This window comes from Chlorocebus sabaeus, chromosome 2, assembly GCF_047675955.1.
Source record: "Chlorocebus sabaeus isolate Y175 chromosome 2, mChlSab1.0.hap1, whole genome shotgun sequence".
NCBI lineage: Eukaryota > Metazoa > Chordata > Mammalia > Primates > Cercopithecidae > Chlorocebus > Chlorocebus sabaeus.
The window spans coordinates 68,980,141-69,006,484 of record NC_132905.1 but is presented as its reverse complement, the minus strand read 5'-3'; the positions used below and the strand labels follow the sequence as shown (position 1 = coordinate 69,006,484).

Here is a 26,344-nt window from a genome sequence, read left to right as displayed (position 1 = left end):
AGCCTTCAGTTTGTGGCCAAAGGTCTGAGAACCCCTGGCAAATCACTGGAGTTAAGTCCAAGAGTCCAAAAGCTGGAGAACTTGGAATTTGATATTGGAGGGCGGGAAGTATCCAGCATGGGAGAAAGATGGAGGCCAGAAGACTTGGCCTTCTAGTCTTTCTCCCTTCTTCTGCAGGTTTGTATTCTGGTCATACTGGCAGTTGATTAGGTTGTGTCCACCCAGATTGAGGGTGCGTCTGCCTTTCCCAGTCCACTGACTCAAATGTTAATCTTCTTTGACAACACCTTCACAGACACACCCAGGAATGACACTTTGCAGCCTTCAATTCAATCAAGTTGAAACTCACTATTAACAATCACATTAATTATACTTCTTTTTAACAAATCTTTAGTGACTGCCCTAGAGTTTGCAATATACATTATAACTAATCTAAGTCCATTTTCAAATAACCATATACTAATTCATGGGTAGTACGCAGGTATCTTAGAAGAGTATTCCCAATTTCTCCCTCTCAACCCTTATAACACTGCTATTACACATTTCATTTATTCATAACCCATAATCACCCAATATGTTGCTGTTATTATTATTTGGACAGTTATTCTCAACCTGATAAAGAACATCTACAGAAACCCTACAGCAACTCATAGAACTCGGGAAAGCACTTTCCTTATTATTACTGGTTTATATAAAAGATACAACTCAGAACAGTCAAGTGGAAGAGATACCTAGGACAAGGTATGGGAGAAAGGGGCACTGAGCTTCCATGCCCTATCTAAGTGTACCACCCTCCCAAAATTTTAATGTGTTAACCAGCCCAGAAGCTCTTCAAACTCTGTTTGTTGTTCAGGGGTTATTTATGGAGGTTACATCATGTAGGCATGATTGATGATTAACTCAATCTCTAGTCCCTCTCTCCTTCCTGGAGGTTGGGGTGGAGAGGGTAGGGCCAAAAGTTCCAGGCTTTACTGATTATCAGGCTTGGTCTTTTTGGTGACCAGCCTCCATCCAAAAGCTATCCAGGGGCTCACCAAGAGTAGCCTCATTGACGCGCGCGGTGGCTCACGCCTGTAATCCAAGCACTTTGGGAGGCCGAGGCGGGCGGATCACGAGGTCAGGAGATTGAGACCATTCTGGCTAACACAGTGAAACCCCGTCTCTACTAAATATACAAAAAAAAAAAAAAAAAAAAAATTAGCCTGGTGTGGTGGCGGGCACCTGTAGTCCCAGCTATTTGGGAGGCTGAGGCAGGAGAATGGTGTGAACCCGGGAGGTGGAGCTTGCAGTGAGCCGAGATCACGCCACTGCACTTCAGCCTGGGTGACAGAGCGAGACTCCATCTCAAAAAAAAGAAAAAAACCAGTAGCCTCATTATAACTCCTATCACCCCTATTACTCAGGAAATTGCAGGGGATTTAGGAGCTCTGGGCAGGAACTAGACCAGATACTTTTCCATGATAACACAAAACCCTTAGCATAGCAATCATCATGATTTTAAATTCCTGGTCTGATTTGCGAATTCTCTGCCATCTCTGAGTCTTATTTCTAAGCTTGCTTTGTCTCTTCCAGTTGTGCTTGGCATTGTCTGCCTTTCAGCATGCCTTGTAATTTGTTGTTAAAAGCTAGATATAACATATCAGGTCATGGGAGCTGAGATAAATGACCCTTTAGGATAAGGTGTTATGTTTATCTGGCTAGAGTTAGGCTGTGTCAAATGTTTGCTGCAGTTGTAGGTGTCAGAGGCTTCAGTTTTATCTAGTGTCCTCATTTTTGTCTCCTCCATTGTCTTTGGGTTTTCCTAGAAATGCCTTCTTAAATGGAGTTGTAATCCACCGTTTTTATACTACAGAGTCCTGTTGATGTGGTGGTAAGATACTGTGGAGGCAAAACATTCTACAATCTTATGATTAATTCCCAGAGTTTTCTTTAATGGGCCTGAGCCTCTGGGCTATGACCCTCAGAGAAGTTTCTTAGCTTTTGCTTTTTTCCTCCAGTCACAATAGACAGGAAGGCTAGAGGGGGCTGAGTTGTCTAACTGCCCTTCTGCTAGGTCAGTTAGGCTCTGGTAATGTAATTCCCCTTGAGGACAGGTTTTTGTTACGGAACACTCTGGATATATCTCAAAATGGTTACTTTTCCACTTCCACTGGTCAGTCAGGAATGTTTCTGTGGTCTTTACCATGAGAACTTGGTAGAGATTCTTGGAGTAAACCTCAAACAAGTGGGGGAGTATCCCACTAAGACTGAGTACCCAACAGTGTTTAACTCTCAAGCTAGTCCACACTCAACTCCAGCAATTAGTCAATCACAATTTAAGTTTTGCTATGATTTCAGAGGCTTCTGGTCCCTGTAAACTGTGATTCTTTGCATTTGTCTGTCTGTCTCTATGTTTTTGCAATTTGCCCTGTGACTCAATTCACTAATACTAAAACAAAAAGAGTTGTTAATCTTCAATTTGTTCAGCTTTTCTCTTGTTGTGGGGAGTGGAGTGACAACTTTCAAGCTCTTCACATCTTGGGTCCTGGGTTCCCGCTGTTTTCCCGCCTCAGCCCCGAGAGTAGCTGGGACTACAGGCGCCCGCCACCACGCCCGGCTAATTTTGTTTTTTTGTGTATTTTTAGTAAAGACGGGGTTTCACCGTGTTAGCCAGGACTGCATTTGTTTTTTAAAAATCTTTTTCCTAATTATATAAGTAAGGATATTTACTGTAGAATGTTTGGAAAGGAAACAAAATAAATATCATCTACTATCAACCAATCTGCAATAAGTCATAGTTAAGGTTTTGATATAGTTTTATTTTTAATATATATGTTTATATAAAAGAGTGCATGCGGCACATGGAAATAGGTATTGGATTTCCCCCATTTTCAGAGGCTATTTCTGTAAATTCTCTAAAACTGTGGCTGAAAATATTTTCAACGTTGAATGTCTTTTATAAGACATTCAGATCGTTTAGGGCTGGAGGGAATTCTGCCAAGGGTCACATGCAAGGCAGGACTGTGACATCCTCTTTATGATCACCCTTGTGCCTAGCCTTAAAGGAGTGTCAGCAAATGTTGGTTGACTTCATAGATGAAAAGGCTCATTTTTCCCATCTACAAAAAGTATGAAACATCCTCCTTCTCCCTTTCCTAGGAGGCCAGAAAGCTGAACGTGAGATTAAATACTCAGTTAAAATAATTTAGGTGGTTAGTGTATTTTTTTCCCTCTCCTCCAAAAACATGTTAACATTTCCATTTTAGTAGCTGTAATGTTTAGAATATACATACATTTTACTTGAAAGCTGCCGCATAGTCTATTTTGGTTTTGGGGTTTTTTGTTTGTTTTTTCGTTGTTTTTGTTTGTTTGTTTGTTTTTGATACAGAGTTTCGCTCTTGTCGCCCAGGCTGGAGTGCAATGGAGCAATCTCAACTCACTGCAACTTCCACCTTCGAGGTTCAAGAGATTCTCCTGCCTCAGGCTCCCAAGTAACTGGGATTACAGGCGCCTGCCACCACGCTCCGCTAATTTTTGTATTTTTAGTACAGATGGGGTTTCACCATGTTGGTCAGGCTGGATCTTGAACTCCTGACCTCAGATGGTCCATCTGCCTCGGCCTTCCACTGTGCTGAGATAACAGGTGTGAGCCACCGCGATCGGCCTCATAGTCTATTTTAGAAGTTGACAGGCTGCAAATAACAGGTAGACAAATTAATGAAGAATATCTGTCTTTCTGCCTATCCTGAAACACGTTGATCAGTGGGGGGTCGAGGGAAGGGTAGGAGTATGCAGGAGAGACCCGCGGAGAAGAGGGGAGAATCTACAACGGATAATGTTGTAGATATTTACAACATTTACTCAATGGTAGGTATTTTTATCCTCGTTTTATTGGTTGGAGAATTATATCATGGAGGTTTATACAACTAACAAGTGGGGGAGCCAGGAGAGAACACATTCACTCTTTAGTTGATTCATTCATTCATTCAGTCAACACATTTTTGGGTGTCTTCTAAATGCCAGACACTATTCTATGCCCTGAGGACACTTCAGTAAACAAAACAGCCCCAAATTCTTCCCTTATGGAGCTTTCTCGGCGAAGGGGGATTGGTTAGGAGCTCACAATCGGCAGCAGATGCTTGTAAATAACCGGACCTTTTTTGCATTCCCCTGCTCTGCCCCTGGCCCGGCCTCCGCCTCCCGCCCTGCTCCGGCCCCGCCCCCGACTCCGGCCCCGCCCCCGGCTCCGGCCCCGCCCCCGGCTCCGGCCCGGCGCCCGCGCTCCCGGAGCGCGGCTCGTAGGCCGGCGGTCGGCGCGCGCACTCACACTAAAGAGGTTTCTTCCCGGCGGGGGAGGAATCCCGCCGGCGAGCCGTACAGCTCCCCGAGCGCAGTCCGCGGACCGCCACCCGGCCAGGGCCGCTTTTGTCCCCCGCCCGCCGCCTCTGTCCGAGAGGCCGCCCGCGGGGCGCATCCCGACCGCGAGCGTCCGGTCCCAGAGTCGGGTGTGGTGGGGCCCGAGGCTGGCATCTCTCGGGAGCCGCAAGGCGAGAGCTGCAAAGGTAATGCGGCGTGGCGGGGACGCGGGAGCGGAGCGCGTGGCCAGCTGACTGGAGGGAAAACGCCGCCTCCCTGCAGCGGTTCCCGGAATCCCCTCCGGTTCCCTCTCCCCGACTCCTCCTCCTTCTGCCCTCCCTCCGCGTCCTGAGGTTGCTGCTCGTGCGCCCTTCCTCTCTCCCGGGGCCCCACCTGCGACCCCAGGACCCCTCCCGGGCCCTGCCCTGCGCCCTCCACGCGTCGCCCCTGCTGCGAGTCCGCTTTCGTTGCGCCCCTCCACGTCCCACCCCGCCCCACAAAGGATGCCCAGAACACCGGACATTTGCCACTGCAAGATGTGAGTCGTTGCTAAGTTTGAGGGTCACATTCCTCCAGGTCCACCCCGCCTTGCAAAACCGGCTCACCAGCCCAGTGCTCGGGTTCGGGATTTCCAGCCCGCCCCCTTGAGGTCCCCTGGGATTAGCGCCCCCTCGACCTGCGTCGTGGTCACAGACGGAACCGGGGCTGGAGTGGCCTACACGCCTCCGGATCCGCTGCGTGGAGGCAGGAGGGGGAAGGGGCGAGGGGACGTGGCCGCGGAGACAGAAGGGTGTACCCTTCCCAGGGTCGGAGAGGGAAGATACTGGGAAGATATTCCGCGAACATGGAAAGGCGATCGGCACTTGCGTTTCAACCCTGAGCAAATCAATCCGTTACACGCAGTAGCGAGTTGACTCCATCAGCCCGTTTATTTGGTTAGCGATGGTTTTATTGACTGAGTATTCCCACCTCCTTTCTTTTGACCTTTTTTTTCCCTTGTTTTATTTAGCAGGAAGTCTTAGAAACGAATATAGCATGCTTGGGCGTGGAGTCAGTGGTGGGAAGTGCCGGAGCTGGCTCAGGGAGACGTGGAGTTTCCCGTGTGTGCTAACTGGCCCAGGGGCTAAGTCCCACTCCTTGCCAAGGTTTCTCAGTATTTCCTGCCCACCGACCCCCAATCCACCTGTGCAGACTTGAGGGGGTGAGGGGATAGCAGAGACCCTATCACAATCTACCCTAAGGAAAATATCCAATAAACTCCCCTAGCAATTAGGGCATAGCTGATAAGACTTGATTTGTTTATCTCAGAAAATGAGTTGAACTTGTCAGTTCTATTGTTCATAAAGTTGTTTTCCACAATTTTAGATAATCAAAAATCGACATGACTCATTTTTCTTATATTTCCTCTAAAGTTTCTCATGTGTTTATTGAAAAGTTAAAGAAAATCTGATTTTGGTTCACATAATTTGACAATGGTGATTTGTTTAAAAGTCATTTCAAAAAGTATGAAAAGGATCATAACCCAAGAAGTACTATCTTAGAAGTGAAACATTTATTAAAATATCTTATCCGTGGCTCATACTTGCACACTCAAAGCCACATTGGACTCATTTTTTCTGCTACCTTTATAAACCTTCAAACTGTTCAAGAGTCAATGGTATGTATCATCTTTGATTATCAATCATCATGTTTTGTTTTGTTTTGTTTTTGACAAAGTCTCGCTCTGTCGCCCAGGCTGGAGTGCAGTGACGCAATCTTGGCTCAGTGCAGCCTCCCTCTCCTGGGTTCAAGTAATTCTCCTGCCTCAGCCTCTTGAGTAGCAGAGATTATAGGCATGTGCTACTACGGCTGGCTTTTTGTATTTTTAGTAGAGATGGGATTTCCACTGTGTTACCCAGCCTGGTCTGGAACTTCTGACCTCAAATGATCCACCTGCTTAGGCCTCCCAAAATGCTAGTATTACAGACTCAATCATCATGTTTTATCAAAGCTAAAACCCAGACTAAAATGCTGTTGCTTATAAGATGCACTTTCATTTTATGTAATGAAGTAAGAAAAAACACTGTCAATCTTGCTATGTCATGCCACCAGAATGAAAGCATTCTGATTTCAGAAATGCTCAAATGTGAAAAGAAAATGTACATGTTATAATTTGTGAAATGTTAGTGAGTTAGAGCAGAGCTTGACAGCACTGGCTCTAAGGGTCCTTCTTCTTCCTTTGGAAGAATGAAACTGGGGGGTATGCAATTCAGGGAAGAGTAAAGGAAAAACAAGTAGTTGGCAGAGGAGGTTGGCAGACTTAGAGGTACAGAAAAGAGAAAACGAGGGAAAAAGAGAGGTATGTATGATGGGGAGGAGTTCAGAGCCACTGCCAATTTTCTCGGGCCCCAACAGGAAAACGAGTTACCCCACAAACCAGGGTTTTACCATCTGGTACATGGGGATATCCATCAACTTTGTCATTGGTTTTCATTTATTTGTTTTTAATTCTCAAGTTTAAAAAAAAAAATTTTCCAAGTGTGTCTCAACCACCAGAAACTATAGTGAGAATTCTCTGTAACAAGAAAGAAGAAAACTGATCCAGTCTTTGGGTTTTTTTTAAAAAAAAAAAAAAAAAAAAGAAAGAAACTGAATCGCAACATACTTTGCTTTTTTCTTTTCTCACAAAGGAGCAGTGGGCTGTTTATGCTGGATGAAGGTGAGTGAGATGGGGGAAAGTTCACTGGGCACCAACTTTCTGGGCTAGAGAAATTGCCCAGGCTTTACAGAACAAGCTGGAATCAGGTGCAGTTGTAAAAAGGAAGTCAAGGTTTCACTCTGCCATATCAGTAGGAGGTGCTAAAGCCAAACTAGCACCAGCAAAGTGAACAGAAATGGTAAGGGGAAAAAAAAGGAAAGAACAACATGGCTTGCAAGGCGCCTTACTAAAAACAAAGAATTATGCTTGGAACAGAAGAAATTCATTACCATTGCCTTACACCGTACAACTTGATAAAAATATAAATCCAGTAAAACAAACTCAAAGATGAGAAAATTGTAAATTGGAGATGAAAAGGAAGATTGCAGACCTAAAGGAAAATTGAAGACCATAAAAACATAGTGACAGAACAAATAAGTCAGAAGAAAGAACAGAAGAAATACTGCTGAAAATAAAAGTATTTTAATAGAAGAAAGCCAGTAAGGAAGCCCAGTGAATTCAGCTGAAAAAGGACAAAGATTAAGAAGAAAGAAGCAATTGTGAAAGACAAAATACAATAAAGAATTGGAACCACTGGAGTCCAAGATGTAGAGAAGTCAACAAATGGGACAGAAAATTCAAATAAAAATAAGTCCGAAGAAAGCTTCTTGAAATGAAGAAAAAATGATCTGTAGGCCAAAGGAACATGCCATGTTCCAGAAAATGTCATATGGAATACAGAAGCACTAAGATAAACTATTTCAATTCAAAGAGAAAGCATTATTTAGAACTCTGAGAAGAAAAAGTAAAGGAGGGAAAAACAAAATCAAGCTGGCCTTAGACTTCAGTGCAGCACTACATGCCAGATTATGATGATTATGAGGGAACAGTTCCAAGGGAAAGAAACTTTTCGGGGCGTGGGGGAGGGGCAGATATTTTTTTCCAGAAGAACAAAGGGAATTCAGCACCCATGAACTGTTTTTGGAAAAACAAAACTTGCTGGGTAATAAAATCCAGGAAATAGCAAATTAAGAGATAAATCAAAATAAAGAACTTAAGAGTAGAGAATGGTAAAAAGACTCTTGATGAGTATTTATTCTATTTAAATATAGAATTAATACATCTGTAGAAATTATGGGTAGGATAGAATGGGATTATAAAGCTAGACAAAAATATACAGCCAAAAAAGAAAGAAGTCAGGGAGGAAGATGGAAGGAAATATGAGAATACCAATATTCTCTTCTTTCAAAGAATGGAATAGTAAATATGGTATAAAATTAAAAGGTGCTATGTGAATATGTAATACGGTAACTTTTAATATCTTTCATTTTATTTAAAACCTTAGAGGGATATTGTAGGAGATTATACTTTCTTACGGACAAAAAAAATTAAATTTTAGCAACTCCTTTGACTTTATTTTAGTCTTTCCCCAAGTAACATTAAACAGAAACACTGTGTGTGTGTGTGTGTGTGTGTGTGTTTCTGCATAGAAAGTTTTGTGGGATTATGTTCACCTAATGTTAATGATAGTAATTGTTTTTACAGAAGAAAAAAGAAAGATATTTGAAAAATAAACTAGAATCAAATATGCCAAGATGTTAACAATTGTTGATGCTGGATGATAGGAATAAGGATGAGTGTTACTTTCTTCTTTGTACTTTTTCATATTTTTCTGATTTCCAGAAAAAGATATGTAATTGTATTTGTCTGACATTTCTGAATCCAGTTCATTCATTATTCATTGCCTTCCTGGCAATGTGCATCAGTCTGTGTCAGACAGAAGGAAAGACACAGCCATGCTTTCTACCAGGAGACTATGAGGCAGCAAGTTCCCGGAGGGTTTTGTCCATCTAGGAGGAGTTGAAATTCAAAGAATCACTTCACCCAATCCATCCATTTCATCTGGGTCTTGAAAATTGGCAGGGTTTGGCCGGGCGCGGTGGCTCAAGCCTGTAATCCCAGCACTTTGGGAGGCCGAGATGGGCGGATCACGAGGTCAGGAGATCGAGACCATCCTGGCTAACACAGTGAAACCCTGTCTCTACTAAAAAATACAAAAAACTAGCCGGGCGAGGTGGCGGGCGCCTGTAGTCCCAGCTACTCGGGAGGCTGAGGCAGGAGAATGGCATGAACCCGGGAGGCGGAGCTTGCAGTGAGCCGAGATCTGGCCACTGCACTCCAGCCTGGGCGACAGAGCGAGACTCTGCCTCAAAAAAAAAAAAAAAAAAAAGAAAATTGGCAGGGTTTGTCTGGTCTCAAGGTAAATGGCAGGTAGAGCTTTTCTTTCAGAATGGAGAAGGCCAGAGTGTCACAGGGTGAACCTGTGACAAAATTGGGGTTCAGCCTGGGAAACCACATAGGTTGTCGGCTTCGCACAAGAAGGAATTCAAGAGCAAGCTGACAGAATAAAGTGAAAGCAAGTTTATTAAGAAAGTCAAGGAATAAAAGTGTGGCTACTCCATAGGCAGAGCAGCAGCATGGGCTGCTCCACTGAGTATACTTATGGTTATTTCTTATGCTAAACAAGCGATGAATTATTCATAAGTTGTCTGTGAAAGGAGTGGGAGTTCCCGGAACTGAGTGTTCCTCACTTTTTTCGACCATATAGAGTAACTTCTGGATGTTGCCATGGCATTTGCAAACTGTGGTGGCACTGGTGGGAGTTTCCTTCAGCATGCTAATATAATTAGCATATAATAAGCAGCGAGGTCACTTTTGTCACCATCTTGGTATGGCAGGCTTTGACCAGCTTCTTTACTGCATCCTGTCTTATGAGCGGGGTCTTTGTGACCTCCTATTTTATCCTGTAACTAAGAATGCCTAACCCTCTGGGAATGCAGCCCAGCAGGTCTCAGCCTCATTTTACCCAGGAGCTACTCAAGATGGAGTCACTGTGGTTCCAACACCTCTGACAAGAGCAGGGCATGACCTGTCACCTGGAGCTCAGCAGGGCAGTAACTCCAGGAAAAACTGGAAAGGCTGATAGCCTTGAATTTAACCTAAGGAGCTTAGTGCATCGTCAGGCAACAGTGAGCTACAGACTGAGCAGACTACATAATTCGCAGGGCCCACCCAGAGCCAAATAAGAATGCAGGAGAAAGTACCACTAAAGGTACTAAAATATAAAGCCTTTTCTTCCACAGTCCCTCTCTCTCAACACGTAATGTTTTTTTGTTTGCTATTTAATATCATTCTAAGTAAAAAAAAATAGGCTGGGCGCGGTGGCTCACGCCTGTAATCCCAGCACTTTGGGAGGCCAAGACGGGTGAATCACAAGGTCAGGAGATCGAGACCACCCTGGCTAGCACGGTGAAACCCCGTCTCTACTAATAATACAAAAAAATTAGCCGGGCGTGGTGGCAGGTGCCTGTAGTCCCAGCTACTTGGGAGGCTGAGGCAGGAGAATGGCGTGAACCCGGGAGGTGGAGCTTGCAGTGAGCCGAGATCGCGCCACTGCACTCCAACATGGGGGACAGAGCGAGACTCCGTCTCAAAAAAAAATAAAATAAAAATAAAAACTTGAATTATTAGCATGAATATTGCAGTTCTTTATGTTATGCAAAACCAGATTTAAATAAGAACATTTAATTCATATATGGAATTATGAATTATACCAAGTTATACCATTAGGACTTTACAGCACATCTTGGGAGGGTCCCTCGAACTAGCCAGAAGAAGCAAACTGAAGCCAGACAGGAAGATTGCAAAGAGGAAGAGAGGGTCTCCACCAGGCACAGAGCCACCTGAAGGAGCCCTCCCTCAGGCACAGGGATACCGAGGGAGCTGGAGCAGATTCACACAGGTCCCTGGGTGCCCTCTGCCCTGGTGACTCTAGGATGCATGTACTTGCACCTGACTTCTAGGCATCCCCCTCCTGCTAGCTTCCCCTCGACCTAGCCTGGGGCAGGCTCTGGGGAAGTCAAGCCTTGCATCTCCCTTTCCCAAGCACCTACCATCCTAACCTACAGTGTAGTGGCCTCGTCCAAGGGTCTTTACATCTCTGCCTCAGACATGCTAGGTACGTGGGTCAAGAGTGACCCAGAGACTCATCCCTGCCAGACCCAACCTCCAGCCAGCTGCCCTCTGACTCCAGTCCATGGGGCGAGGCTGGAGTGCTGGCCCTGACCTCTCCAGCATCTGCACCAGGAGAGCTTCAGTGGAACGTGGTCCCAGTTGACGCTCCATGCCAACAGCAGCAGCAGTTAGGCAGAGAGAGAGAAGCCAGGCAGGGCTTGGGGTTCCTCTGCTGGGAGTCTAACCTGCAGGAGATGGGGAAGAATCCAAGTGTGAGCTGGGGCTTCTAGCACAAAACACACATTGAAAGATAAAATGGTTAAGAATTTCGGGACAGGTGCAGGAGAGCCTTAAGCCAAGTGTAGGATCCTTCTAGCTGCAGGGCCTAGAGGGACTGAGACTAGCCATGCTTTAGGAAGACTGATCTATTTGTAGTCAGCAAGAGTTTCAAGGCACTCCATTAATAATTTAGGCAGGATACCAAGATGGGATATTGTATTTTCCAAGCAAGAAGAATCTAGTAATCAGGCATGTGGTTCCAAGTGAAGTATGGGTCACCAGAAAGCAAGGGAGGAAGCCATCCCCTGGCCCAGAGGGGGAGAATGGGACTTCTAAGTGTGTGTGTGTGTGTGTGTTTTCTCGGCTGCTGAAGAGACTGAGTGTTCCTGCAGATATATAACAAAGATGAAGATGTGCCACCATTGGAGACAAACGGAGGGACCAGAGGCCACATGTCAGAGGTCAGGTTAGGTGTACAAGTATAAAGGAGCTGCCCTGCATGGGCACGGTGGCTCACACCTGTAATCCAAGCACTTTGGGGGACTGAGGCCGGAGGATCACTTGAGCCCAAGAGTTCAAGACCAGCCTGGACAACATAGCAAAACCGCATCTCTAAAAAAAAAATACAAAAATTAGCCAGGTATAGTGGCACATCCCTGTAGTCCCAGCTACTTGGGAGGCCAAGGTGGGAGAATCACTTGAGCCCAGGAGGCAGAGGTTGCAGTGAGCTGAGATTATACCACTGCACTCCAGCCTGGGTGACAGAGTGAGGCCCTGTCTCAAAAAATAAAATGAAGAAGTTGCCCTTCTACAGTCTGGGTGTGGTGGTATCTAGGGGAATGTTCACAACTAGGCAACCCCTCTGCTGTGGAGTGATTATGGGAGATGACGTCACATCAAGATGTCTCAGCAGATGTTTCTCAATGGTTACAGTATTATGGGATTAGTTCCAGGCAGTCATGCTTGGATATCTCATGGGTGATGGAGTCTGTAGCAAGGCTGGAAATTTTGACTTGGAATCACTTGGATTTCTCTAAGAGAATACCCCAGGTTGGACCTGCTACTGTGGCAACAGAGAAGACTTAAAAATTACATTGTTTTTAGCTTGAACTTGGTCTTGTGAAGTCCTAATTAGGGAAGAGGAGTCAGTCTGGGGGTCTAGGGGAAAGCAAAGAGATAAAGCAGATAAGCTATAGGTCTACCTTGCTTCATGGTCTAGTACATACAAACAGAAAGAAGAAGCAGAGAAGCTATAGGTCTACCTTTCTTTATGGCCCAGGACATATGACCCTCCTGCACACATAACTCACAGTCTTCCTGCTTACCATCAAATGTTTCAACTTATCATCAAACATCTTGGCTGACAGAAGAATGCAAGTTAGCTCCCAGCTACCTTGGCGTTGTCAGTCCTCCACGTAGCACTCTTCAGCCCAAATTGCATTTTATAAAATCCCCAAAAGGCCTTTGTCTCCTGGCAATCACCTCCTCTCTTACTGACCTGCCCATTGCTCCCTTGCAATGTATTTTCCTACTTTCTCTAATAAATCTGCCTTTCTTGACCTAAACTGTCATGGTAAATTCTTCTTATGCCTGTGTTACCAGCCACAGACAGTCTACACAAGCCATGACAAGTCTGCGATTTCATGGTCTTTTTTTATTTTGATGATATTTCCCCAGTGTTTGGGGGACAGAAGAATGCCCACAATCTACAGGTCTTAGTCATGTGGATGGGGACAAAATATCCGAGAGAGAAGGAACAAGATTTCTACTGGGGTCCTTAAAATTCTTCTTGAAGAATTCCTTTCTCACCTGCGAGTAGGGAAGACTTTCTGATTATGACTCCAAATTTAGAAGCTAAGAAAGAAAATACCTTTAAATCTGAAAACGTAAAACTCAAAAACTTCTGGGTGGTTTTTTTTTGGGGGGAGGGGGTGTTTTTTTTAAAACAGCACAAGCAACCCAAAGGGCAAGTGACAGACTGGGGAGAGAAGAAAAAGATGTGACTCATATCACAGTTTCCCTTCTACTTTAAAAAAACCTCCTGCAAACCAGTAAGAAAATAGCAACAGCTCAATGGAAACATTGCCAAAGGCACGAACAGTTAATGAGAAGGAAATAAAAATCACTCTTAAACCTATGAAAAGATAAAGATGTTCGATCACACTCAGAGTAAGAGAAATACAAATTAATGTGAAAGACAATTTTTTGTTTATGAATTTGAGAAAAATCCAAGAACTTGATGATACACCTGTAAGAAGAGATGGTAAGGAAACCAAAATTCTCACACATTACAGGTGGTTATATAAATTTGTACAGCCCCAAGGGTGGCTGGAGTGACAGTTTCTATCCAAATTACAGATGCATAGTTTCATTTCCAGGTCTCTTCTGTCTGCTTCTTCAGACCCACCTTCCCCTCTCCCCACTCTTTAGTTGGCCCAGGATCCTGTCTGGTAAGGATACAAACCCAGGCCCCTTGCCCTATGGCTTCTGGTTGTGTTCAGCCGATGGGGAGCCCCAAATGAGAGAAGTGAGGGACACAGTGAGGGATATTTATCCCTCAGCCTCTTGCCTGCACTGCCCTCTTGGTCTGGCTGTGTCTAGTGGTCTCATGTCATAGCTGCTCATACAGGAGTTTCTCCTTTCAAACTGCAGTGTTGGCTCCTTCTCTTCCCCTTCCTGCCTAGAGTGATTTATAGCCATCAATGTTGTGAGCTACAGATTCTCAACTCTCCCTTCTGCAGGCCCAGAGTGGTCACAGTCCTCAATGTTGTGAGCTACAGGTTCTCAACTTTCCCTTCTGCAGGCCCAGAGTGGTCACAGCCCTCAATGTTATGAGCTGCAGGTTCTATATTCTCCCTTCTGCAGGCTGGGAGTGGACACAGCCCTCAATGTTGTGAGCTGCAGGTTCTATATTCTCCCTTCTGCAGGCCGGGAGTGGACACAGCCCTCAATGTTGTGAGCTACAGGTTCTATACTCTCCCTTCTGCAGGCCCAGAGTGGTCACAGCCCTCAATGTTGTGAGCTACAGGTTCTCGACTCTCCCTTCTGCAAGTCCAGAGTGGGCACAGCCCTCAATGTTGTGAGCTACAGCCCTTAATGTTGTGAACTACAGGTTCTGGACTCTGCCTTCTGGGCCTCAGAGTGGTCACAGGCCTCAATGTTGTGAGCTGCAGGTTCTATACTTTCCCTTCTGGTTTGCCTACAGCCTGCTCACACATTTGTAAATACAGTCCTGCACCCTCTAATGATGTCTTGGGCAAAGATGGACTCTTTATGTGACAGTGGCCCCATAAGATTATACCATATTTCTACTGTACCTTTTTTGTGTCTAAATATGTTCAGATACACAAATGCCACTGTGTTGCAACTGCCTGCAGTATTCAGCACAGTACCATGCTGGACAGATTTATAGCCTAGGAACAATAGGCTATACCATATAACCTAGATGTGTAGTTGGCTACGCTATCTAGGTTTGTCTAAGTATACTCTATGATATTCACACAATGAAATAGCCTAACAATGAATTTCTCAGAACATAGCACTGTTCACAGTTGCAAAGATACGGAATCAACCTAAGTGTTCATCAACAAATGATTGCATAAAGAAAATGTGGCTAGGTGTGGTGCTCACATCAGTAATCCCAGCACTTTGGGAGGCCAAGGCAAGAATCCAGGAGTTTGAGATCAGCCTGGGCAATATAGTGAGACCCCGTCTCTAAAAAAAAATTTTTTTTTTAATTAGCCGGTGTGTGGTGACACATGCCTGTAGTCCCAGCTACGTAGGGGGACAGGTGGGAGGATTGCTTGAGCCTGGGAGGTTGAGGCTGCAGTGAGCCATGATTGCACCACTGCACTCCAGGCTAGGCAACACAGCAAGACCCCGTCTCAAAAAAAAAAAAAAATTACATATATATATATACACACCGTATATTCAGCCATAAAAAAGAATGAAATTATGTTTTTTGCAGCAACATGGATGGAACTGAAGGCCATTATCTTAAGAGAAACAACTCAGAAACAGTCAGTACCACCTGTTCTTATAAGTGGGAGCTATTAATAAATAATGTGCACACATTGACATGCAATGTGGAATAATAGTCATTACTGCCTGAGAAGGGTGGGTTGGCATGTAGGGAGTTAAGGAATGAGAAATTACTTAATGGGTATAATGTATACTATTCAGGTGATGGGTACACTAAAAGCCCAGATTTCACCACTATGCAATATATCTATCTAACAAAACTGCACTTGTACCCTTTAAATTTATTTTTTTAAAGTGTCTATCCTAATTTGAATGAGCTGTTTCCTGCCAGAACCCTAACTGATACGTCATTTGTCTAACAGTTCTACTTCTGGAAATTTTCCCACACTTAAACTGGCACATGTACAAAATGAAAGGGATTTCCTTGCAGAAGAGACTGGAAATAATTCAAATGTCTATAGTAGAGGTACTAATTATATAAATAATGGTGTGTCTATAGAGTAGAACTCTATCCAGCTATTTAAAAAACAAGGATAGAACGATCTTCCAAATATATTTTTAAGTGAAAAAAGCAGGGAGGAACAGGGACTATACATGCTATCTCTTGTCTAAAAGATGGGGAAATTAGAAATACGCATTTGTTTTTGCTTATGCGTGGAGACACTCTGAAGGATTCACAAAAGAAAAAAAAAGTAGTTTTCTAAAGGGAGTAAGACTTTTTTTTTTTTGTATGCTTAAAATTGTTGAACCCAATGACTGTTGCCTGTTCAAAAGTTAAATTTAAAATTCCTCCCTGACTAGGTGGGGGATTGGGCCCAGAAGTTGAGACCAGGCTCACTTGAATAAATGGGGTAAATGATCCAGTTCCCGGAGCTAGGAATTTTACTATTCCTTACAGGTCTCTCCTTGTCTTGTTTTTGCTCCCATTTTTATATTTGCAATTTAATTAGACACTTCAGAATTTTGATCACCTCATGTTGATTTCAGATGTAAAAGTCAAGAGAAGACTCTAAAAATAGCAAAGATGCTTTTGAGCCAGAATGCCTTCATCGTCAGACCGCTTAATTTGTTTCTCATGGGTGAGTGCTGCTTTTTATCTTAGCTCTTATGGAAGCAAGCTGTGATGCCATCCTCATGGAGAACCCTGGCAGGAAGTAGCAAACTCATTTCCCTGACTAGAGGACCCAGTTCCAGCCTGCCTAGCATCAGGAGTTAAGTGGAAAGCAGATAGGAAACCTACACTAGTGGTTTAGATTCGGTGTAATTTCCTGTCCTGTCGTTAATTTTCAGAAAACAAATGAGTGACTTAAGGCAATAATAATTGGGACTATGCTCGCCTATAATTTGAAGAGTAATTTCTCCTAACACCCTTTCTTCCTCCCCAATCTTTGATAAATGTCTTTTAACTCTAAAGTTGATTAATTAGTAGCATGCTTATTCATATTCTGAGAATGTTTCTAGGATGGACAATTGCTTCTGAGGACACTCCCTCAGCCAGCCCAAGTACTTAAACAAAAACAAGGAAATGATTTTGGTGTTAAAGATCTCGTGTGTGGCCGGGTGCGGTGGCTTACGCCTGTAATCCCTGCACTTTGGGAGGCCGAGGCAGGTGGATCACAAGGTCAGGAGATCAAGACCATCCTGGCTAACATGGTGAGCCGAGATGGCGCCACTGCACTCCAGTCTGGATGACAGAGCGAGACTCTGTCTCAAAAAAAAAAAAAAGTTCTTGTGTGTGTGTGTTTGTGTGTGTTTTGAGACATAGTTTCACTCTGTTGCCCAGACTGGGCGTGATCTCAGCTCACTGCAGCCTCCACCTCCTGAGTTCAAGCGATTCTCCTGCCTGGGCCTACCAAGTAGCTGAGATTACAGGCACCCACCACCATGCCCGGCTTAATTTTTGTATTTTTAATAGAGACAAGATTTCACCATGTTGGCCATGCTGGTCTCAAACTCCTGACTTCAAGTGATCCACCCGCCTTGGCCTCCCAAAATGCCGGGGTTACAGGTGTGAGCCACTGCGTCCAGCCTTTTTTTTTTTTTTTTTTTTTTGAGACAGGGTCTCTCTCTGTCACCCAGGCTGGAATGCAGTAAGTGATCTCAGCTCACTGCAGCCTCCGCCTCCTGGGTTCAAGCAATTCTCCTGCCTTAGCCTCCCAACTACTCCCAAGTAGTTGGGACTACAGGTGTGCACCCCCACACCCAGCTAATTTTTTGTATTTTTAGTAGAGACAGGGTTTTGCCGTGTTGGCCAGGCTGGTCTCAAATCCTGACCTTGTGTGATCCACCCACCTTGGCCTCCCAAAGTGCTGGGATTACAGGCATGAGCCACGGCACCCGGCCCCAAATATATTTTTAAGTGGAAAAAGCAGGGCAGAACAGGGACCGTACATACTGTTGTTAGTGTCAGCTCCCAAATGGATCTTAGATCACAGTCCTTGCACCATGTGCTGCTGGCACCAATGTAGAATAAAAACCATCTATGTGGGCATTTTTTTAGTACAAGAAAAGTCTCAATCTGTTACCAATAAATGTGTGTTAAAGAATTCCAGACTTAGAGTAATCATTGCAAGTTGAGCCCAGATAAAACTGTTGCCTCTCTAATGTGTTTTCTTCCTTCTAGTGTGTATCAGCCTCGTGTTTGGTATTTCACATGATTTGCCTGGTAAGAGATGTTTTTTGGCTTTACTAAATTTTGTATAAGAGTGAAAGTGTTGGGGCAGCCTTTCAGAGGTATAAAATGTGGGATATTTGATTTCTGATTGTACATCTGTTACCAATTTTATTGGGATTCTTTCTCTGTAAAAGGAGCTAAAATGAGCTAACTCTGGTTTTTTGAGAGATACAAAACTAGTCTAAGAAATGAACACTAGAGATCATTTTTAAACTTCTTTAAAGAATATTCAAACTCTTAATAATCTCACTAATAGAAGAACAAGGAGACACAGACTGTGCCAAACAAAAGATGGCCCAGAAATACTTGCTCTTTAATTTATATTCTTCCACCCTGATGGTTCCAGACAAAGGACGATAATCTTTTTTTAACTAAACTTCTTGCTACATATATAAATCTGTCCACAAAACTTCATTAAGCATTAAATATGTGTCCAACCTTGCGCTAAGCGTTGGTTGGGGTTGAAGAGTTGGCAATCAGGAAACAAAGGCCTGGGTCCTAACCACAGGAAACTGAGATGATCTTTAACAATTTAACCATATAAGGCAGAATTTGGCAAGCGTGGCTTTAATGTTTTATTTATCACTGCCACTTCCCACATGCATGACATTGTATAATTCAACTCAGTTTCACGGTCTGTAAAATGAATCTCTTCTTAGTGCCTACTTCAGCATTGTTACGGGGCTTAAATGTTTACAAAGGGCCAGTCTGGGCTCATGTTATACTCCCCTGCTCTCTGTGATCCAGGGAGTAAGTATGCTGGGGAATCCAGAGGAATGAAAATTTGCAGTGGGCTGAGCTACTTAAGGAGGACTTCATGGAGGAGCTGGGAGCTGAGTTGAGAGAATGGCTTGGGGAGGGAGAATGGGTAGGGGAGAATGAAAGGAAGTCCACCACATGGGCTGGGATGGCCTGGGTTACTTTGGTCCAGTGAACCATGGAGGGACAGTCCAAGGGCATTGGAGAAGCCCTTCTGTCCAGACTCTGCTTACACAGTGCACAGTTCCTGTTTCCTGCACTTGCCTGCCCTGACAATATGTTGTTCATTAATTAAGTTACTAGTTCATTTCCCATGTCCTGTAGACTTCCTGTTTTCCAGACCCAGGGCTCTCTGGAGGTGTTATCTGCCAGAGGTGTGGGTTCTAGATCCCAAGAAATGACTGAACAGTGGCCAGAATACAACTGTGGGTTCCACATTTCAATGCCTTTTTTTCCTTCTTCTCTTTAGATTACACAGGTGAATCTTGCACTTTTAAGATATCATTGCGAAATTTCCGGTCCATCTTATCATGGGAATTAAAAAACCACTCCATTGTGGCAACTCACTATACGTTGCTGTATACAATCATGAGGTTGGTTTGATATTTCATTTTCTCTTGGTAAACATATTATTGTTCTGTTATATGGGGAGTGGAAGAAGAGATGATCTTTTCTCTCTCTCTGCCTCTCCCTCTCCCTTTTCCTGTCTACCTCTCCTTCTCTCTGTGTTTCTTATTCAGAGCCTTAAAAGGCCAAAGACAAAACACCATCATACATCCATTTTTAATTAAATTGAATACTTTAATAATCCACATTTATTTTGACAAAGCTTGTATGTGTCATCAAAGTCAATTTCTACAGCTCAGAACCTCACATACAAAATAATTCTTGTGCATGGGTTAGGCAATGATTTCTCTAATTCAGTCAGTCTGAATGTTTAAAAGTCCCATTATCTGAGGACAGGAATCCAAAGGTCTATTGACCATGTCGATGGTTTATGTTCACTTTTCTTTACTCTGTTGGGACACCAGAAACTGCCTTGCCTAGTCTGGGACAGGCCTGGGTGCAAAGTCTGGTTTGGTCACTAACCAGCTTGACACTTGGCACAGAGCTCAGCCCCTAAGCTAATGCCTCTGCTGAGAGGTTGCTGCAAGGATTCATGACATAATGGATGGAGTCCTTTCGTCTTTCTTCTTCCCACGCCTACCAATCTTAGAAGTCATTGCTTTGATCTAGCAACCCCTTGGAGTGTCCTTTTGTTGGTTATTTATTTGGCCTAGAGCTGCTGCTGCTCCTGCTTACTGACTAAGCCAGTGGAAGACCTCTTGTGAGTTTCTCTTTGGTGCCTGCTAAAGTCTTAAAAGTTTTTCTCTGCATTGAGTGGTCACATGTATCATCCAACTAACTGAAGCTTGGTAGATGAGATGTCTGTGCTGTCCCTGAAATAGACCAGATCTGACTTAGGACTGGATCATCTAGTCTTAGCCAGAGAGGGAGGGGGTCTCAGGGAAGGCATTCATGATTGTCCCATAGAGGGAGGGAGATCTGAGGCCTCCACCATGAGGGCCCAAGTTTCATTCATTCATTTACTCATCCGGCAAATTTTACTGAGCACCTACTACCTGCCAGGGGGTCCAACTGTGAACCAAAGTCCTTGCCCTCCTGGAGCAGACAGTATGTAAATGGAGACATGAGTAAACAAAGGTATAGTGTGACAGGTGTGGGTAAATGCTACGATCAAGAAGAGAGAGAGGGATTGAAAGTGCAGGGGTGGGGAGGGTATAAGATGTTCCATTTTCAATAAGATGTTTGGGGAAGATCACTTAGTACAGTGATATTTGAGCAGAGCCCTAAAGGAAACAATGAAGTAAGGCACCCAAAAATAGACTCTCATTACGTCAATGCTCACACTTTCCTTTTTCCATTTTTTTCTTTCCAAAGTAAACCAGAAGATTTGAAGATGGTTAAGAACTGTGCAAATACCACAAGATCGTTTTGTGACCTCACAGATGAGTGGAGAAGCACACACGAGGCCTATGTCACCATCCTAAAAGGATTCAGCGGGAACACAACCTTGTTCAGTTGCTCACACAGTTTCTGGCTGGACATAGACAGTGAGTTTATCTCTGTTTCTTCACTTTGTCCCCATCATCAAGATCATTATCATTTGCTATTCCGTGAAATAGGAGGTCTGCAAAGGTGTTTTAGACCTGGGGCTGGGCTCACCTCTTGGCCCTGCCACTTCCTAGCTCAGTATCCGTGGACTGCTTTGCTTCTCTGAGCCTTGGTTTTTTTAATCGGAAAAGTGGAATGATAACTTGTACTTTGCAGATTCGCCCAGTGCCTGTATAAGGCAGTAGGAGCTGCTGTTTTTCGGTTTCATAGCCTGACAGAAAGTGTGGAGCCAGGTTCAGGTGGGCTGGATCTAGCTCTCCTATCTCTTTGGCCCAGTATTTCCTTCCTTCCTTCCTTCCTTCCTTCCTTCCTTCCTTCCTTCCTTCCTTCCTTCCTTCCTCCCTTCCTCCCTCCCTCCCTCCCTCCCTCCCTCCCTCCCTTCCTTCCTTCCTTCCTTCCCTCCCTCCCTCCCTCCCTCCCTCCCTCCCCCTCCCTTCCTCCCTCCCTCCCCCTCCCTTCCTCCCTTCCTCCCTTCCTTCCCTTTTTCTCTCCTTCTTTCTTTTTTTGTTTTTTTGAGATGGAGTCTCACTCTGTCACCTAGCCTACAGTGCAGTGGTACGATCTCGGCTCATTGCAACCTCCACCTTCCAGGTTCAAGCGATTCTCCCACCTCAGCCTCCAGAGTAGCTGGGATTACAAGCACACACCATCACACCTGGCTAATTTTTTGTACTTTTAGTAGAAATGTTTCACCATGTTGGCCAGGCTGGTCTCGAACTTCTGACTTCAAGTGATCCGCCTGCCTCAGCCTCCCAAGGTGCTGAGATTACAAGCATTAGCCACTACACCTGACCCCACTGTTTTCTTGATACAGCAACTCCACCCCCACATTATAACCCCATAGTTCTTTTGTGTGTGAACACCCAAGTGTGCATGCACCTAGGACCCAAAGCTCAGAGGAGAAGACTAGAACCCAAGAACAGGTCTACGCCTTCTTTCTTTCCCGGTGACTCAAGTCAGCTCCCTAAGGCACTGTGTTAACAGCTCCAGCTCTGTTACTTTTTCAATTTCCCACTTTACAATGAATTTCCAAGAGAACCATTTGGTCTCAGCTTCCTGTTGTAGGCTATGCGGGTGTGCACGTGCTCATACATGCTTAGCAAAGTAGTGAGCATGACTACTACTTTGTTGCCACTGTGGCAAACAATTCAGATATGACATTTGCTAGATTTGTGTGCATGTTGATGTATGTGTATAAACAGACATCTGTGTGTACACACAGAAAAGAAAGAAAATCAGAATTTATAGTTCATGGTATTTGGGTTGTTAAAGAATGCATATTAAAGTAACAGTGAGATATGTTTCATGACTCAAATGATAAATATGAAAAATACATAAATATCCAGGCTTAGAGGGAATACAAAGAGTGTGCTTTGGCATGGTCCATCTGAAGTAATTGACAGCATGTATTAAAAACCTTAACATGTGCTTACTGTAATCCAGAATTCTTTAGTAATTTGTCCCAAAGAAATTATTAAGGCCGGGCACAGTGGCTCACACCTGTAATCCCAGCACTTTGGGAGGCCGAGACCAGTGGATCACTTGAGCTCAGGAGTTCAGGACTAGCCCGAGCAACGTGGCGAAACCCTATCTCTACGTTAAAAAAGAAAGATAGAAAAAAAGAGAGACAGAGAGAAAGAAAGAAATTATGAAGGACAAATGCAAAAATTTAGTTCCAAGAATATCCCATGATATATTAAGTCTTTAATAAAAATCAGAGACAATTTAAATGTTCAAAACAGTGAATCAGTTAACTCATGATACAGTCACTTAGTGGAATAGCATTAGCAATGAAAAATTATGATGTAAATCAGGTCTTGGCAGATTTTCTATACAGGGCCAGAGAAGAACCACTTTAGATTTTGTGGGCCACATACGGTCTCAGTCACATATTCTTGTCTGTTTTTGTTTTCTGAACAGTGTCTTTTGAACCACCAGAGTTTGAGATTGTTGGTTTTACCAACCACATTAATGTGATCGTGAAATTTCCATCTATTGTTAAGGAAGAATTACAGTTTGATTTATCACTCGTCATTGAAGAACAGTCAGAGGGGATTGTTAAGAAGGTAAGTGACTTCTCCTGTTAGGATCAAAACAGTTCTGAGTGGGTAGTCAATGCACTTGACTGTCTCTTTTGAAAGGAAATTTGCAGTTGAACAATTAAAGCTGAAAGGTCAGGCTTCTGTGTGGTCTGACCTTAGGGAAGAAGTCACTATAGTTCATTCACTATATTGATCTAAACCTGCAGCACAGTCTTCTTTAAAAGAATAAGCTCACGCCTATAATCCCAGCACTTTGGGAGGCCGAGGTGGGCAGATCACCTAAGGTCAGCAGTTTGAGACCAGCCTGGCCAATATGGTGAAACCCCATCTCTACTAAAAATACAAACATTAGCCAGGTATGGTGGCAAGCACCTGTAATCCCAGCTACTCCAGAGTCTGAGGCAGGATAATCGCTTGAACCTGGGAGACAGAGGTGGCAGTGAGCCGAGATTGCACCATTGCGTTCCAGCCTGGGTGACAGAGCAAGACTCCATCTCAAAAAAAAATAAATAAATAAATAAGCCACATGTACAACATAAAGGAACACACAGGAGAGAGGGTGTGGGAGGGAGATGCAGAGTACAGCCAAATTTCAGTGAGCCCTGGAGAGATTTCTTTGAAAAGGAGGGTTTAGCTGAGCCACCTGTGAAAAGCATCTGTCGCTGCCTGTCTGGCCGTCACACACAGTAAGGAAGTGGCTCTTCTGGCAGGTTCTGTCCTCTCATAATTTCTGCGAAGGACCTGACTGTCAGTAACCTTAGGGTAATCTGGTATCAGACAGACCTGAATCTTCAATTTTTGTTGTCCCTGTCCCTCCGAATGCTGGAATAAGTGGAAATGGACAAATTGCTCTCACTGGTGTAGCAGCAGCTTATGTCTGTAGAGCCCTTTGCCAAGTATAAAACCCTTACAAGTAAGACCAGCCTGAGAGATAATCTGGGTAGATGCATGTCAGGCAGAGGGCACAGGAAGTTCAAAGGTTCTGGGGCTAGAGTGGGCCTGGTGTGTTTCAGCAACAGCAGGGAGAGGTGGCTGAACTGGAGTGACCAAGCAGGACGTGAGGAGGAGGTGAGGTCAGAGGGTAAATGTGGCTGGACCTGGTAGGAGTTTGTGGGTCTGGGTCTTCTGAGTGTGATGGAAGACCCTGGAACCCAAGGCTTAACAGGGCATCCTGGCGGGGCTGTTAAAAATAGACCACAGGGGCAAAGATGGGAGTTAGGAAACCAGTTAAGACACAATCAGGGTGGCAGTCACTTAATAGGCAGTAACAAATTATATGATTATTATCATGTTTCTTTTAATATCAACATGGATTATAATCAGTACTCTAGGAAAAGGAGCAAAAATGGGGGGAAAATAAGTTTATGTGGCCTAAGGACTATGTGAAATGTCATTAAATCTCCTGTTTCAATCATGTCTTCATTTGTGTTCACCCCATAAGCAACTAACTCTGTGTTTTAGATTATGATTCCTAAAATAAGAGACTAATGCTTATTAGGATATTGACTACTCTGTAAGAGGAAAAACCGTAGTTAATAGACATCTTCTTCATAAAGAAAATTAGCCTTTAAATTAAATCAAGAAAAAAAAAAAAGCTACTAGTATAATCCAAGCAACAGATGGTGGTGGCTTGGACCTTGATAGTAGAGGGGTAATGAGTAGTGAGAAGCCATCAAATTCTGCATGTATTTTGGAGTTTTGTTTGCTTGTTTGTTTGTTTGTTTTTGAGACGGAGTTTCACTCTTGTTGCCCAGGCTGGACTGCAATGGCACGATGTCGGCTCACTGCAACCTCCGCCTCCCAGGTTCAAGCAATTCTCCTGCCTCAGCCTCCCTAATAGCTGGGATTACAGGCACCCACCACCACACCCAGCTAATTTTTTGTATTTTTAGTAGAGACAGGGTTTCACTGTGTTGGCCAGGCTGGTCTCTAACTCCTGACCTCAGGCAATCCACCCACCTCAGCCTCCCAAAGTGTTGGGATTACAGGTGTGAGCCACCATGCCCGGCTCATAATTCTGTATATATTTTGCACACGGAGCAAGACTAACTTCCCCATTAACTATGGAAGATGATGAATGAAGCAGGTGAGGGTTAGATAGGGTTAGAGGGTTTGGGACATGTTAAATTCCAGGTGCCCGTAAGGGATCTAGGAGGAGATGTGGGGAAGGAGCTGGATGTGCCAGTCTGGAGTCCAGGGGAGAACCCCCAGCTAGAGAGAGAGCCTGGGAGTCCCTGGCTTCTTGGTGCATGTTGAATGCCCTGAGACCAGATGAGAGCACCTGGGAATAGACACTCAGAAGAGAAGGCGTCCAAGGACATAACCCCGGGAACATTCCAAAATTTGGAGATCTGGCAAATGAGGAAGAAACAGCAAAATCGACTGAGAAAGAGCAACCAGCATGGAGAGAAGCAGGTGAGAGTGGTGTCCCGGTAGCTGAGAGAAGAATGTTCCAGAAGGAGAAAGTGGTTTACTGAGTCCAGTGCTGCAAATGGGACAATTGAAGAGGACTGACTATTGGATTTAGCAACATTGTGTCCTTGATAAAAGTAGTTTTAATAGAGTCAAGGTCAAAGAGCTGGTTGGAGTAGATTCAAGAAAGAGCAGGAGGAGAAAAATTGGAGACAGTGAAGAGAGCTCATTTTTCTAAGGAGTTTTTCCAAAGAGGGAAGGAGGCTGTGTGGTGGCCACTGGAGGGGAAGCTTTTAGTTTGTTGGGTCGTAAGTTTGTTTACTAACTCCTCCTCCCAAACAGAAATTTATAGAAAAACATTATTACTGAAGGCTGTATGTGAGCTGCTAGGAATCCTCATTTATTAAACTGCTAGTAAGAATGTATTTAAAAAACTGTAAAACATGATACAAAAGTTATTATTCATGAAAGAGCCTTCATATCATCTTTTAAATTCTGAAGCGGAACGCAACTACAGGAAAGAAGAGGCCAGGCGTTTAAAGGGGGATGGCTGGGTGCGGTGGCTCACGCCTGTAATCCCAGCACTTTGGGAGGCCAAAGCAGGCAGATCGCTTGAGGTCAGGAGTTCAAGACCAGCCTGGCCAACGTGGTGACACCCCATCTCTACTAAAAAATACAAAAAACTAGCCGGGTGTGGTGGCGGGCGCCTGTCGTCCCAGCTACTCCAGAGGCTGAGGCAGGAGAATGGCATAAACCTGGGAGGCGGAGCTTGCAGTGAGCTGAGATCCGGCCACTGCACTCCAGCCTGGGCGACAGAGCAAGACTCTGTCTCAAAAAAAAAAAAAAAAAAAAAAAAAAAAATTAGCCAGGCATGGTGGCAGGCGCCTGTAATCCCAGCTACTCAGGAGGCTGAGGCAAGAGAATCTCTTGAACCCAGGAGGTAGAGGTTACAGTGAGCCAAGATCCTGCCACTGCACTCCAGCCTGGGCAACAGAG

General features: G+C 44.3%; 1 protein-coding gene across 8 annotated transcripts in view; it reads left to right on the top strand.

The window, feature by feature from the left end:
- The first annotated feature begins 4,440 nt into the window (after positions 1-4,440).
- The window catches only part of IFNAR2 (interferon alpha and beta receptor subunit 2), a 35,588-nt gene continuing 13,684 nt past the window's right edge, over positions 4,441-26,344 (top strand). For 2 of the 8 annotated variants that reach the window (XM_007964647.3, XM_007964662.3), the window contains exons 1-6: positions 4,441-4,541; positions 16,274-16,365; positions 17,910-17,951; positions 19,189-19,312; positions 20,661-20,833; positions 22,815-22,960. In XM_007964647.3, the coding sequence (XP_007962838.1) occupies positions 16,311-16,365; positions 17,910-17,951; positions 19,189-19,312; positions 20,661-20,833; positions 22,815-22,960 (540 nt within the window). In that variant the 5' untranslated portion in view covers positions 4,441-4,541; positions 16,274-16,310. Of the gene's footprint in view, positions 4,542-4,675; positions 4,874-15,272; positions 15,325-16,273; positions 16,366-17,909; positions 17,952-19,188; positions 19,313-20,660; positions 20,834-22,814; positions 22,961-26,344 lie in introns of those variants that run through there. The other 6 variants (XM_007964643.3, XM_073009707.1, XM_037990602.2 and 3 more) reach the window with 5 other exon arrangements.